The following is a 15,953-nucleotide window of genomic DNA, read 5'->3' on the forward strand; positions in this document are numbered from 1 at the left end:
CCGTTCCTAAATATGTGAAGCTTGTAACCTTTTCAAACAAGCTCTCACCTATTTTGATATCTCCTGGATCTCTCAGTCCCCTGGTGCTCATTTCTATATATTTAGTTTTTTTTCGAGGCCAACTAACTTGGTTACATTTTTGATCTGCAAGAAGACTTCCTCCAATGACCGTATGCTTCTTGAAATAACAACAGCATCATCTGCAAACGCTATGCAGAAAGTTGTTTCGGTAATATTCACCACCTACTTATCTGCCCTGCACCAGTTGGTCACCTCACAAAGAACAGCATTACCAGTCAACTAAAGTTCCTCTATTTTTCAGCCGTTACTAGGAAATTTGCATCTGTGCAACAGACTTGGCCGAATGAAAATTAGTAGGAAGGTCATTCATTGCGAAAAAACATAATAGTTCAGCAATAATTTTGTAAGAAAAAAGCAATAGTTCAGCATACATCAAACGAAAAACGAAAAATGGTTCTAGTTTACGCAGAAAACGTTACGAGTGATGATGTTGTGCGTGAATGGTCTCGGAAAATGAAACGTGTCAGCTGAAATGACTTCCGAAATCGCCGTGATGCATGACAACTCGGACTCACAATGCTAGTGCAACCAAACAGCTTCTCCAACAAATCAAATGGAATAATTTCGATAACCCATCATACAAATCTGACTTGACCACTACTAACTTAACCACGGAGTAAAGAACACTTATTGAACACTCATTAAAGTAACTCAGTAACACTTGACTTAAAAACTCATTAACATTGAGATAACAAAAATCATTGTTATGAATGTATTCTGTGTTCTGTGTGCTTATACCTTCTCTCCAAGCTCAAGACATGACTTTGAAGGCAGAGCTTCCAAATTAATAAGCGAGTTTTGGTAGGCTGGTCCACTGGTGTGACTAATGCCTCAACCGTCACGGCAATTATGTTAAAGTGTAAGTAACTGTTGGTGGAAAATTAGTCTTTTATATACATTCGTCTTCCATTTATGGCCAATCGGAGGTTGAAAAAAATTACCCACATAGATTGATTGAAATAATTATAATCAGCAAAATATTGTTACAATGCTTGCCAGGGTTTACTATTGAGACGAAACTGTATAACATCTGACCTGTATTTATAATAAATATATAATTCAATTCTATAACATTCTCGACGAGAGAGGTTCTGCTTCAGGTCGAGATGGAAGGATTGGGATGAATGACTACTGAGATTTGGGGCTATCGGCCGAGAGTTATAAGCAGAATCAACCGAAATATAGAGCGTACATCAGCTTCAGATAAGCTGATTACAACACTACAATGCCTAATCTCATGGACTAGGTCAATCTGCCTCCAAAAGCTCCGAAGTAGGAATTGGGAATTGTGCCTTGCAACCTGTTTGCCGTTCTCCTGTCAAAATTTCCAGTTCTGTATTACGAGTTTGGAAAACTATAAGAGTGGAATCATCCATTCTATTTATCTTTGAAAATCACCACGGAAATGTGAAAAATAGAATCACTAGACATCCATGAAGGCGTTGAAATTAAAAATTAGAATATTATTTTTTTATTAGGCGGAGTTAGGACTTTCAAGTCCACAACTCAACCTACAAGGCGTTTATGCTAAGAAAATAATAAAATATCATCAACCATACCTTAACAGAGCAATAGGCAAGGAGTTATGTTTGTTACTTAGTCAATGTTACTGTTACATTAGTGCTCAAATATAATGTGAGATCAATAGCTAATACAGATTACATAGTCTATCACCGCTTACCCACACTACACTCAACTAAAGATAGATACTATATTTCGGCATATTTTCATTTAAATTTTTAAATTCAAATTTTGATACCACCACGACCACGTTATATGATTTTTGTTTGAATATTTGTGTTACGTCTGGAATACGGTAATGGAAGGGATTGGGAAAATAATCGCAATAGCATATGAAAAAATTGAACATGGCTTCATTCTGAAGTAATGTAAGACAAAAATTTGAAAATCCAATATTAAAAATTACATCGATAAACTGATCACATTTTTTAGGGTAATGATCATCTATACCGTTTGATAATCCGTGAGTAATGTGATATTTATTTATTTATTAGATTAGCAGAAACAATACAATGATAGGGAAAGAAAAAACAGGAAAAAATGAAGTTTTACATCTGTTTCGAACCACAGGGAATGATATTTAGTGTATTAGTGGTTTAGCTCTTAATTATGTTAGCTAAACTAGTCTTAAACAGATACCCTTCCAACTGATGTACCGAGAGCCCGGGGCATAATAGGTCTATCCAGTTTGTGTGTTTAGAACAAATTTCGACTGTGAGGGTAGTCAACCAATCTATCAATCAACCTTCTTGATTAGAAGGAGCATTGTTATTGTGTTGTTTTTGAGTATTATTTAAAATTATATTTTTATCAATTCCGTTCTTATAGTGCGCCTTTGGAAGGCCAACTGAACAAACATGCCAAATTAGAACGTACTTGGTCCAGTAGATTTTTTGTTATGTTGATTATGAATGAGTGAGTGAGTGTATGAATCAGTGTCATTTTGCTTTTATAAAATATACCGGTATAGAACATATAAAAAATATATAGAAGATTTTAACAACTTCGATTCTGTATTTCGTCTGGAGCCAGTATAGATCATGTTTATTAGGTCAGTTGCTCAGTAAGTTAATTGTGTTGATGGTTGTTCATGTAAGTTGATTAGTACTTGAACATTCAATCAAAGAAAGAAGTATTCAATTGAATGGATCACTCTGTTAGAGCGTGATCGTATCAAAAGACCGCTTAACCACAATAAATATCTCCCTTCCAATAAACACGCAAGCAAAAGAGCATGAACTGTATCCAGAGTTGTTTTCAAGGAGGATAATGGACAAATTAGGCTACCTACATTACAGCTTTTAATTATCCCTGCTAATTTTTCACACGATGGTATGTCGACTGAGTATTTCTCCTGGATTACCTCTTTCTCTCTCCCTCACCGTCAAATACCCTCTCTTTCTACCTCATCCCTTGAAAGCCACAATGTAAGTAGGTTGGTAAGTATGTTACCCACTTCAAAATTTACAACCTTTCATTTATTGGATACGATGCTGCGCAACGCAGTTCTACACGAATTCTTTTGAATGGAAATTGTAATTCTATTACAGAGCTGAAAGAACAAATAAAAAATGCAATTTTGTACATAAACTGAAGAGACACAACAACAACCAATTGAATAATCTGACTGGTATTGATGTTGAATACTTTTTTGAGTTTTTCAATTTTTTATAGAAAATGGACAACATTGATGTTATATAATTTCTGGAGGTTTTCAATTTTTTTATTGAAAATGAACAACAATATTATTACCAGCACCAGGATCTCCGAGAGAATGGTTTGATGGGTCATGTGTAGAATAGTCCTGACGTCCATACACCACAAAAGAAGAGATTTTTATTATTACTTATCCACTTTGTAATACTTTATTTATGTTCTTTGAATTACTTTTCAAACTCACAGAATATTATGCATTTTATTATTCTCTACATGAAAATGAATAATAATGTCTACAAGCGGTCACTAGTTTAAAAACTTGACAGTTTGTAAACTGTTTCTTTCAGTCCAATATATGAGTAATTCTTTGTAATATGAGAATTAGCCTACTCATGAACTCTTTGAGTTTGAGAATTATGCATATATTGAACTGAAAGAAACAGTTTACAAACTTTCAAGTTTTTAAACTAGTGACCGCTTGAAGACATTGTTATTTTCATGTAGAAAATAATAAAACTCATAATATTCTGTGAGTACTAACTGTGATTTACAGTTAGTATTCCTAAGAAATTTATCCTGCGTAATTTATGCAGTATACTCCTAGTATATTAGAAAAAAACCTTTCAAACCCCTGACTTTCAGAAAGCTAAATAATGCAAAACATACCTTTTAGACTTCATTGTTTCAGATCACAGGTCTTACACGTCCAAATAGGTACTATAAAATGTGAATTTAGTTTGTGTACTTGAGTAAGTTAATTTTTATCAAGTTTTTTATATAATGTAGGCCTAATTCACCTTTGCTTATCTCGTTATGAGAGTCATAATGTCCAGGGAGGCAAAAAATGAATTCTATTTTAAATACTCGAAATACTGTCCTTACTTGTAGGACGTATATACAGTACCGGTATATCATAGTATGAACAGGAAACATAGTAGGCTATGTAATAAAATTGCAGTACAAATTGACAATGAATGTTATACCCTAAACCTCGTGTTAGAAACCTCCGCGGTTTGATTCTAATAAGAGAAGAAAATTGTCATTATAACTTACGGGTGACCGCGTCTAATAGAGTTTCCTTCCCCAGAGAGATCTTCTGATTCGAATTTTTGCTGTTGGCTCATTTTCCTTTTCTAAAACATTCTTAGAATAAGGATGGATTTCCTATGAACTTTGAACCCATGTGAACCCCGAAAAAAGTAACTATACGGTACCAAAAAAATAACCCTTTATTTTTAACTTAATACATGTGAAATAAAATAATGTGATTCACAAATCATCAAAAAGGCCTTGTAACATGGACAGAACACATTTTAATACTTTTATAGTCATACCAAATAACTATTATAATTACCGTAAAAATAGATTTATTCGACTTATGTCAGCTATGCATCATTAGAAAAATGCATAAAAGAACCCAACTAAGTTGGATAAGTGTTTATTGCTTATGCACTCGAAGATGTGGATGTAGATGTAGTCCTTCAAGTTAAGGAATTTAAAAAGCTATTCATGTGGACGAGTCGACCAGGCTTAACCATTACTGTATTTGGAAAGAAAAAAAGCATCTCCATTCGATAAAATACATTTTTAGAACGATTCCGATTTTTTTGTCAAACTAACTATACAGTAGACAAATAGTGATGTTATACATAGTTATATCGTCATAAAAAACAATAATTCATGATTTGATAATTTGAAATGGACTGCACATACATTATAAATCTTTGTAATAAATTGAAGTACCCTGTACACATTTTTTATAAAACTAAACCAGTTAGAAAACTGTGTCTTAATATAAATATGTAGGATATTATTCTTTATATCTATATCCTGATACAAATCAATGAAACTTTCATTAATTCCACACATTCACATTTTTCATTTTCTTAATCTATTCATTGAGCTTTTCTCGTAAAACTAACTTGTTTATCTATTTTATTAACGATGTTGCTTTTTGAATTAATCACATGTCTACTCTCATATGATGATATTATATCATACGTCAAAATAGAATCTCATATCCTACAAATATATATTTATCATATATGCACATGTCCTTTTCACCTAGTGATTAGAGGTGTGGGGTGGTGCATATGATAATCATTTGAAAAAAGTCTTCACTCTACAGAAATTTTTGAACTGAGCAGTTTCAAGCAAACCTCGGATTTATCCCGGTGGAGCCATTTTTCAAGAAATGAATGTCCTAACGATCAGGCAACAATATACTAAAAACCTGATCCCATATATTAATGAATCCAAACACTCACCACAACCCCGTGCACTCAGTTACAATACTAGATCACTAATTACAAATCAATTTATAATGAGATTCTCCAGACTCTCAGTAAGCAGAAGGCAATTTCATCACTGCAATATTATTCTTGTTGGTACAGATCATAATTTCAATGTCGCAATTTCGTGCGATTTATTTGTCGATAGAATCGTTTGGAATTTTATTCATAATTTAGCTACAATAATATGTAAATTGGTGCCTGCATATGGTCAGCTTGATGAGTTCTGTGTTAAAACTATTGTTAGGACGTGTATTATGGGGTGTAATATGTAACAAAATTTAATTTATTTCTATCTTTATGAAGTATGATGTATTTCATATAATTTGGCCATATGGTTGGGACTTCAAATTCAATAAAAATTCCCCCACTAGGATAGTTGTGGTCTTATAGGCTATAATATTATATTTTTGTAGAATGAATAATTTTATCTAAAGTGTATACAATAATGTAATAATTTGGTGTGATGTGTTGGTGGAAATAATGTAGGTATTGAAATAGGGATGCAAAGTAAACTTTTCCTATCATTTGTATGTTTTAATTTTTTGTACAAAATTTAAATTTGTGCACAGATAATCAATGTGATTGTTCTATTTTAAATGTTGATCTAGAAGTATACCAAGGTAGCCTATTTGATTATTCGCACTCTTTCTAATGTTTTATTTACAGTGTTTCTGAATTTATCTATAGTGTTTCTATTTCAATTATTTGTTGTCCCAATTGTAAAATTTAAATCTGTTGATGAGTGACTGGTTATATTGGGTGAGAAGGTGATATAGGATGTGTTAGCCTTATCGGCATTCAAAGCTAAGATATGTTCTTGGAGCCAATTTGTTTTCTCAAGTTTCCATTTGCCATATTGAACGTTTCTCACCTGCTTTTACCACTGAAAATGAATACAGTGTCAAATCTTTCACTGTCAGTTCAAATTTTTTTCACCACCTGGTTCTATTGTTTTTTTCCATCCTTTTCCTTCTTTTTCTTCGCCATTCCATCCTTTCATACCTACCGTCTACTTACTTTTCCTGATAACTTTTTCACTTTTTAAAGGTTTTCCTAGTTTGACCGTGATATTGTTTTCGTTCAGTTAAGTACGATATGAAGATGAATCATTTGCTGTGCCTGTAATTATTCCAGCCCTATCTAATTTTGTCATAAACATTGTGAGAAAAGAACTCTTTTTAATGACATATATTTTCATTTTTCACAACATGTACGGTACCAACTTGAAGTCATTTCCAGTGAATCATTCACTGATTATGTTGTGAAAAATTAAATATGTGTTGAAAAAGGTACTTCAATTTAAATGTTTTATGTAAATACAAGTAGCCCAAACAAAAAACTAGATATATGAGTATAATATCTAATGCCTTTGATAGATCCTGCATGAGTTGAATACTGCAAGAGTTTTTCTATTGTAATTAAAATTATTGTCAAAAATTATTTTGTTCAAGTGAATGTGCATCTATAGTACACTTATTATTTTAAGGTCATATTGCTTATTATTTATTATAATTATTTTCTTCTTCCAAGACGCTTATAGTTCTGATTTCTATTATTTTTCCAATATTTTAGAAAGGTTACTTATCAAGATTATAGGTCTATAGTTTTCTGGCTCTTTTAAATCTCCGGTTTTAGGTAGCGTATTGAGATATTTCTAGCTTCTCTGAATTTTATTGGAAAATATCCCTTTTTTGAACGTTTGTTGAATATTTATATTGCAAGGATCCAGTTATAGGCCTACAGTGAGAATGTTTTATTGAAGGTCCTGTGAAGTTATCGGGTCCAGAACCCAGTCTTTAACCATAAATGATCATTCTAGTATCACTGACTTAACTACATATATGGCCTTCTTCCTATGGTACCTAATTAAGTAAGAGGCTCCTCTTATTTCTCTGAATCCCTGACTTGAAGTGTGCAGGTGATTGCGATGGCCCAGCATTGATCCCTTTCGGGACTAGGGTCGCCTACTTTGATCGCCTCGTCGCCTCCTTTAGTCGCCTCGTCGCCTCCTACAACAAGCAAGGATACTGTGGGTGTATTCTGAATACTTTCTTCAAAATACTGTTCACAACCTCTTACTTGCTTACCCCTTTGCTTGGTGGGTGGCAGTATATGTGCCACTGCCCGTTTTCAGATAGTTTTTCTGGACAAGTTTCCAGATAATTATAAACAAACAATTACAAAAGGTAATTCAAAAAAATGCAGGTACTATATAGTGGTAAGGATAACAAAAATCAAAGACTCGATGTTCCATGTGCCTTGAGCAATTAAGTATTGTACCATGCTTCCACCTTTTCCATACACCTTGATCTTTGAAATTTTTTTAGTTTACTTTTAGCACCTACAAATAAATTTTTACTTCTTACTTTTATAAATAAATGATGTGAGTGTGGAAATATTTTTATTATCATCAAAAAAGTTGTTTGTTGTTCTAGAATCCCCCATATTCTTGAGTTTTATGCTATATTATTGGTGTGTTGATGGGCAGATATATTGCCACCCTATAAAAATGAGAAAAAGATTAAAAAAATTTAATATGCTATGTTTTATGAACATGTATCCCCATGTTATGAAATTGCTTTGTATCAGGATTCTGACTTTTGAGGCATAGCATAGTCTGCCTAATCAAAGGCTAAAAAACAGCAAATTTTCAGAATGAAGGTAGATTTATAATTGCCCCACCGGCACTTTACTGATGTTGTTGGGAACCGAGCTAGAAGCTGTTCTCCATTCCCAAGAAAATGTATAGGCTATGTATATGTAATGCTATAATGCCTACACTGTACATTTGTATTGTTTATTTTATAAAAGAAAATCAAAAGCATTAACAAAAATTAGTAAAGATTATTATTAAACAAATTAATTAATTATTTACAATGAATAATAGGGAGTATAAATCATAATTATTAAAGAACGTATTTTATTTAATAATCATTCAAATAACCCAAAAAGCTGGGAGTTACCGCTTTTTTTTAAGTTTAATTAACTCCTGGGAGTCACCATTTCGGTACAACAGACAGAGCTGTTCTTTTGTCTCTTCCTCTTCACTAATGGACACTTGGCTTGGATTTTGGGTTTGGAATGATTTGAAAAGATTATCTTGGAGACTGAATTTATGATTGAAATATTACGGAATTGAATAAGGAAAGGATTAAGCAATAATGATTGCTATAATTTGATAATAACTGTTAATTTCGAACGTATGTTGGTGATGGGGAGGTGAGTCATTTTTGTCTCATAATATTGTAATTTTCATCTATTTTCACATGCTGAGTTTCTAAATAAAAGTAAGTTGAAAATAATTGTAAATTTATTTCGATAATTAACGGTAAATCAATGCTGACACCAATAATTACAGATTTCATCATTTATGAGTAAAATTAATATCTTGATGCTATATCACCTGGGAGAATGGGCCAGATGTTCCATCCTTCTGGACTATGGTTTGTTAAAAAATTAAACGACCTGTTAAGCAAACAGAGGAATGTTATAATGTCTTTAAATTCAACTCGAGCAAAAAATATGTGACCTTCAAATGGTATAAATTTCAAATAAGATTTCAATTTCTAAATAATCAATTTCTAAAATCTTGAGTAAATTGATATTTCTAATCTTCAACTCCACTTTTATTTTGAAATTAGCACAACAATTGTATTAATATTTGACATTATAATCTGACACTAGAAAATAGGTATCAGTAACTAAGTATTATTTTCACTTTCTTGTTCAGGGTTTCTTATATTTACTTTAAATTGAAAGAAATCAAATTAGGTACCCTTTTTTAACATACTGTATGCTTCATTATTCACGATATATGTTTCCTCTTTAAAGCCAATTTTATTATTTATTTTATTTATTATTTTATCTACCAATGTTATTACATTAGTCTCATTTGTAAGGCAAATAAATGAAAATAAAAAAATGAAGTAAATGGAAGTCATTTAAAGCAATTGATACATTCAATTGAAAATGGCTTTAAAGCCAAAACATGTCGTGAGTTATGAAAAATATAAATATAAGAGAAGGGTACTGTACTTTGCTTTTTTGTAAATATTTATAATCTTATAATACCAATTATAAAATTATTAGTATGGTTAACAATTATTGAACATAATAATTTAAGACCTCCACATTATTGTTCAATTCTCTGATAACTTTTTAGTATCCAATACAATATACTGTAGTATGGTACCGGTAGCTGGTGTATTTGGTATTTATGATAATTGGTAATATGATAAATGTGCACATTTCTATCAGATGTGTCCTTGAAAAAATATATCATAAATATTTACAATCTTGGATTTAACCAGCTAAGTTGAGCTATTTGATAGCATGTGCCGATAATTTACTGCTTAATCAACATTATATTATTTTAATTGTAAAAACAAGTTGAACATCATGAAGCACAATTCCAATAACTATATAGTTTCATTGAGGTGATGAATGAACAAGATGTTACAATTTCCACCTTTTCAATTATTGGTTTTCATATTGGTTTAACAATTATCAGCTTGATTTAATCTCAAATATGACAAGAAGGTTCAAAAGGATTGAAGCTTTTGATTAAAGGATCCGTGACTTTGAGCTGTTCAGATTTGTGTGAAAGTTAAGACTGTGTATAATTTGGCATTGCAATTTTTGAGCAACTAGTACTATTGCAGTTTCAAATATTGGAATGCTAATTTCTCCCTAGAAATTAAATATATCATATTAAGTGATATTGGGCTACAGTAAACCCCAAAATTCAGGATTTCCTTGTGGGCGGGCGCTTGTAAATAAGGACACCTCAAATACTTGCAGCTTATTCTTCCATGAATTTCCCATTTTTCTATCAAATTCCATTTGTGATACATGATTTTGAACCGCCTTGGTGAGCTGAGGAGAATGCGCTGTGGTACGAGAAGATCCGATCATTGTGTCAAAAGTTTTAAGTGTTTGAAATTTTGATCCTTGAGGTGTACTTATAAACGCCTTCCCACCAGGAAATCCTGAAATTAGGTGTATCCAACGGGTGATTCTGATAGAACATAACCCTTGTATAACATCATGATCCAAAACATTGATTTGAAAGGTTAGGGGGGGGGGGCTCGAAAATTGTTACAATACAAAATTTGTATTTTGGCTGTTGGACATGGTTTTATATTTTTGCTTGTCCCCTCCATCCCCCCATACCAAATTCAAAAAATAGAAATTTCTGAGAAATATTGTTCAGAACTTATTGCACTTTCACATATTATGATATCTACTCACACATCATTAGGCCTACTCTGCAATACTCAAAGTTGTATTACTTGTATAGAGTAAAATTAGGTAGTCAATTTCCAGATTTTTAAAAAACCTTGAAAAATACCCAATTTTTAAAAATATATCTAGCTCCGAACCCAGAAATTGTAGAATCTTGCACAAACGTTCAATATTATGTAACTTAAATCTTATTGTCTTTAATTTTGAAGATTTTTTTTAAACCCGAGGTTTCCATAAAAAATTGAAAAAAGTCTCAACATTTGGGCGTTTTTGTGGTTTTTAGGTGTGAAGCCGTCCTCTGGCGTGTCAGAAAATTACAGATTTGAATTCAGCGCCCCAAAATACATATATATCCGACGACAAAAATTCTTTCGGAGCTGTTTCCTCAAAAATTACCATTTGACTAGACAATTCTTTCCTGGAAAAAAGACAATTTGACTGGAATAAAATGGAGCCGTTCGTTTTAGTGACTTGGTGTTCCAAGTCGGGTTTGTTGAAGGAGGAATCGTTCAACTGATATAAGTATTCAGTTCTGAGGTGATTTTTTCAAATCAAGCAATCCAGATCCAGATAATATTGATATTCACACTGTCTTAAAGTAGACACCTATACTTTTCAGTAACGTCTACTCTTTATTCGAGCACTTTCAACTTGAAAAAATAATGCATTCAGACGTACTGCGCTCAGAACCAGTCTATTAACGTGCTTCACATGATAATTTGAAAATTTGATTTAAATTACAAGTTTCACTGATTCTTAGTCTTCCAATATGATTATTTGGTGAGTTTTTTTATCAATGACCAATCGAAATTCAACTCAAGGTCAGTTATTTTGTGTCAAGGATTTTGTTCAATACTGCATTGCGGAAGGTTATCTCGACCAGTCTAACCTCTTTGGAAGCAGGTTTGTGCTCTCTGTTTTTTCTCTTTGTCAATCGTGTTCATATTCTCCACGACCGATCAACATGATTCTGCATTCACATTTCTCTCATAGTCTCATATCCTAGTTTAAGGATGATTAGCAAGCTAAATGCGTCCCTTATCAGTTTATCAAGTTTATGAGGAGATAATTGTATTTTTAATTGTTACTTTTTCAAGTTGATATACATTCCATCTCATCATTTTGCAATTAAGTATGTGTTTGTGACTCATCGATTTTCTCGGCTAGTGCATTGGTTGCTTGTTGCTTGTGAATCGGTCTTGCAAATGAGGATTGATACAGAGTGGTGTGTGTGCAATTCTAGACTTGTCAAGGGTGTCGTCTAGGCTACCCTGGATGGCATAGAGTAAATTTTGTCTATCATGCAGTGATTTATGTGCAATTAAACTACTACCCTACTAAAATGTTGAATTTTGTGTTAATCATCGAAAGTTTCTAGCTGTAAGTACCAATTTTTGACAAACAATAATCTGTTTCAGTCACTTTGTTAGACTATTTTGAGTAGATGACAAATACGGCAAGTTTTCAAAAATGCGTAGCCTGGATCTAGTTGTAATCCTAGGAATCTTATTTATGGGTATATTTTTATTCCCTAGCTATTGTCACGGTTAAAATAAGCTCAATATAGTCCAGTGGTGTAATTCTTGTTCTCACAGAGCGTTTTCTTTGCCTATCATACTTCATTTTTTTCTGGATAAGGTGATCAATTTTCCAAATTGCGTGTTTCAAGTTAGCAATTTGTGCTTTTAGTAATCCGTATGTAATCTTGTTTAAATCTACTTTAATTATCTTGTTAATACAAAAATCTTTACCTACAATACTTGACATGTAGAGCTAACTAATTTCATTGATCATTAACTTTAAAATTAGGCTATTATGTGTAGAGAAATCAGTTTTATCACAGCAAAAATTTGGACTTTCTGTTTGTTATGCCCACATGACTGATGAATATTTGAAACTTTTCAATATTTTAAGGTGCTAGAATTTCAAGGTGCAATTCTTAGAGATGACTACGATTCTAGCCGTTTGATGGCTATAGTATTATATTATAGACTAGTAACTAACTAATAATATCAGCGCGGTTAGATTCTTAGATTCGTCGCTAAGGAATCGCACCTTTAGATACTGTTGTTATATTCAATGTCTGTTTGGACCTTGCCAAATCAGATAACTTTGATTGTCAACAAATATTGATGTGTTGAAACAAAGCTAATAGCAGTAGGCCTATCTGGTGAGATGTCATGAAGATAATTTGATTCCATGTTATTAACCTAGACTAGACTAACTTGATACTTACTCCAATCACTTCAATAATAATCTAATTGTTATTTTATTGACCATGTCTTAATAATTTCATGTTAAATATTACTGACTTTTTTGTTGTGACTAGCTACTATTAGCTTTCATTTTAATTTTTGACGTGTCCTTGTGGTTTTGGTGAACACATTATGGACCTAAAATACTAAATGCTCTATACACCAGATGTAAGTTATTATTTTGTTTTTAACCACGATAGGATCTGTGTAATAGTGACATATTCATAAAGAAAGAAATGTGTCTTTGTATTGCATAATAGGAAGTCATTGTTATAGCAAGTTTTTGTCACAATCCTCTCGGTTCTATTGTTTGTCTTGCTTAATACACTAAAATTGATTACCGTACCGTACATCATTAGTATTGAAGACCATGCTACCATGTGACCAGGAAGGTGATTCCTGGATAGATCGTGTTATTCAAATTATCAATAGTTTGAGTCTGAAGTTCCTGAAGAGCTTAAAGAATAATACTCATCAAAGCAGAAACTGTTGGTCAAACAGACCACACTCTGTTTGGTCAGGATAACAGCATGTTATAGTTCATTAAAACAACTTTTAAATTTAAATATATCTTTAGGGCGGACCCTTACTGACTCCGATAATTAGTTGATCATATTCAGGGGAGAGCGACTGTTTCCCCTCATATTAAGCGTAGCGTGGAACGTCACATTTCTGTCTTATTCCTCTCGAATGTTTGGTCATAGAACGATGCATACTTGATAATACTTCAATCAAGTTTTAGTTTTATTCCAAGTCATTGACCAGCGCTACTGGATAGACTGTGTCAACGGTTTATAAAACATGTCATAATAAAGTTTCAAAAAGTCATCTGACTATCAAGAAATTCACTCAGGCTATAAAATACAGTAGTGGTTGTAGCTTTCCTACCCCAATTGCTTGGTGAAACTAAAGAAGGGGCCAAGATTCTAACCCCTAATTATATAATAAACTCTTGTAGGGTACAAATTATTCTAGATAATTGAAAAATACCAGACTAACATTACTAAACTACTTCCTCTTGATATTTTAAAAGGACGTTTATTACAGCGGTACATTCTATACGTTAGGTGTAGGCTACGCCTGATATATGTGTTATATTAGATATTAATACCAAACTAAGTTTAACTTAGGCCTCCCTGTTTAGGAAGAAAACACAGCTACAGAGCTGTACGACATCATAGGGTCTTGTCTAGTCTGGTCTAGGCCTGATCAAGTGTGACCAATAATTGTATTTTTGTGTTTAATTTATTATTTTCTTTGGTTTTGTGCAGCGAGTGACTACAACGCCGCACTGTGGCTCGTGTATTCTATGCAGTGGTTCATAAAATGACCACTAGCCTTCGACATCTCACAACTACAAACGCCGTTGCTGCAACCCAGAACAACAATCAAGACATGTCGAGTCATTCCAACCTTAAAAGTCAGTTCACCATCGATAAGCGCCGCAGTCCTCAAATGAAAAGCCGCTCGAAAATCCTTCCTGCCGCTGCTAATGCTTCAGATTCGGTAGGTGTTTCTAAAAAGTTTAATTTTTGACACGATTTTATCGGTTGGTTTTGATCGGTTCTAAAATGAGAAGAGTTTTATCTTCATTATTGTAATACTGTACACTTTAATTTCACTTCCCATTACGAGATGTTGGATAATAAATCACTTTGAACACTTCATAAAGTCTAAATTTCGAGTAATTAATAGTTAAAACGTTAGTGATGGTTTCAACCACTATTTACTCAAAATTTAGACTTATGCACATGAAACGTTTAAACCACGTCTAGAGTGAATACGTTTAAACTTGAACGCCGTTTAAACCACTAATCGGTATGCTGAACAGAAACAAATTGAACGTTTAGTTTGAACAGTTTCTTTGAAGTTGGCTGACCTTATTTCTCATTTATCCAATCAGAATACAGAAAAAAACGTAAACATCAATAATTTTGGTTTTGATCATGTGATAATTTCGAAATGTGTTTGTTTTTCTTGAAAAAAGTTATATGACTGTTCAGAATCCAAACATGATACAACTGGATTACAACGTACAACGTCTATCAACATTCATGTTAGTGTTAGATACCTGTAACAGAATGCATTATACTTATGAAAAATCTACTGTTGCTTCCAAGATAAATCGAAAACAAAATACGTTATCAGACTGAAATATTTTATAAATTCAATTCTTGATGAGTAAGAAACTGGGTGATGGAAAATAAATGTTCTTCAGAGCATTAAAATATATAGTTTGGAAGAAGGATGTGGGTCGGGGATATTACCAGTGGAAAGGAACTTATGATTTGGGAATATTTTCCTGCCTAAGAAATCTGGGGAATTTTAAAAATTGATTTAAAATAGTCCAAATTAATCAATAAGAGTTACATTTGACAGAATAATCAATAAATCATTTATCCATAGAAGCAGAGTAAATCGCTCACACATCAATGCATATAATTTAGCTAGAATTCTTTATCTTGAGTAAACCAGTGATCACTTACCGTATTGATATTAATTAATGTATGAAATAATCAATAATTGATTGTTTGGTTAGATAGTATCGATACTGAAATTTGATACTATGGATTTTACTGGTTCATGCAAAGTAAAGTGCCTCCGTGTACTTTGTTCTGGATTTTTAATTTTTGTGTTTAAATTATTGTAGTTTTCTTTTTATGTAAAATAATAGACTATTTACTGTCAAAATTTTTATACTATTAAATTTCTTGTGCAACACAAGACGAAGTTCAATCAAACTTGAATATGGTTACCTGACTGACAGGCATGTAATATCAAACAGATTTAACTTCGAGACATATAATTAGCATGATAATAGTTGTAGACTTATACAATAATTGAATAATTGGAAATGAGTACTTATTCCTCCTTACAGCTATCATGAAATGATCATCATTCT

At 32.5% G+C, this 15,953-nt stretch overlaps 1 protein-coding gene across 1 annotated transcript in view; it reads left to right on the forward strand.

The window, feature by feature from the left end:
• Nucleotides 1-11,878: 11,878 nt before the first annotated feature.
• Nucleotides 11,879-15,953, forward strand: part of LOC111053877 (oxysterol-binding protein-related protein 6) — a 38,302-nt gene continuing 34,227 nt past the window's right edge. Inside the window, exons 1-2 of the mRNA XM_022340810.2 lie at nucleotides 11,879-12,176; nucleotides 14,323-14,557. Coding sequence (XP_022196502.1) covers nucleotides 14,378-14,557 — 180 coding nt within the window. The 5' untranslated portion in view covers nucleotides 11,879-12,176; nucleotides 14,323-14,377. The remainder of the gene's footprint in view (nucleotides 12,177-14,322; nucleotides 14,558-15,953) is intronic.

The sequence above is a fragment of the Nilaparvata lugens genome, chromosome X (genome assembly GCF_014356525.2).
Source record: "Nilaparvata lugens isolate BPH chromosome X, ASM1435652v1, whole genome shotgun sequence".
NCBI classification, from domain to species: domain Eukaryota; kingdom Metazoa; phylum Arthropoda; class Insecta; order Hemiptera; family Delphacidae; genus Nilaparvata; species Nilaparvata lugens.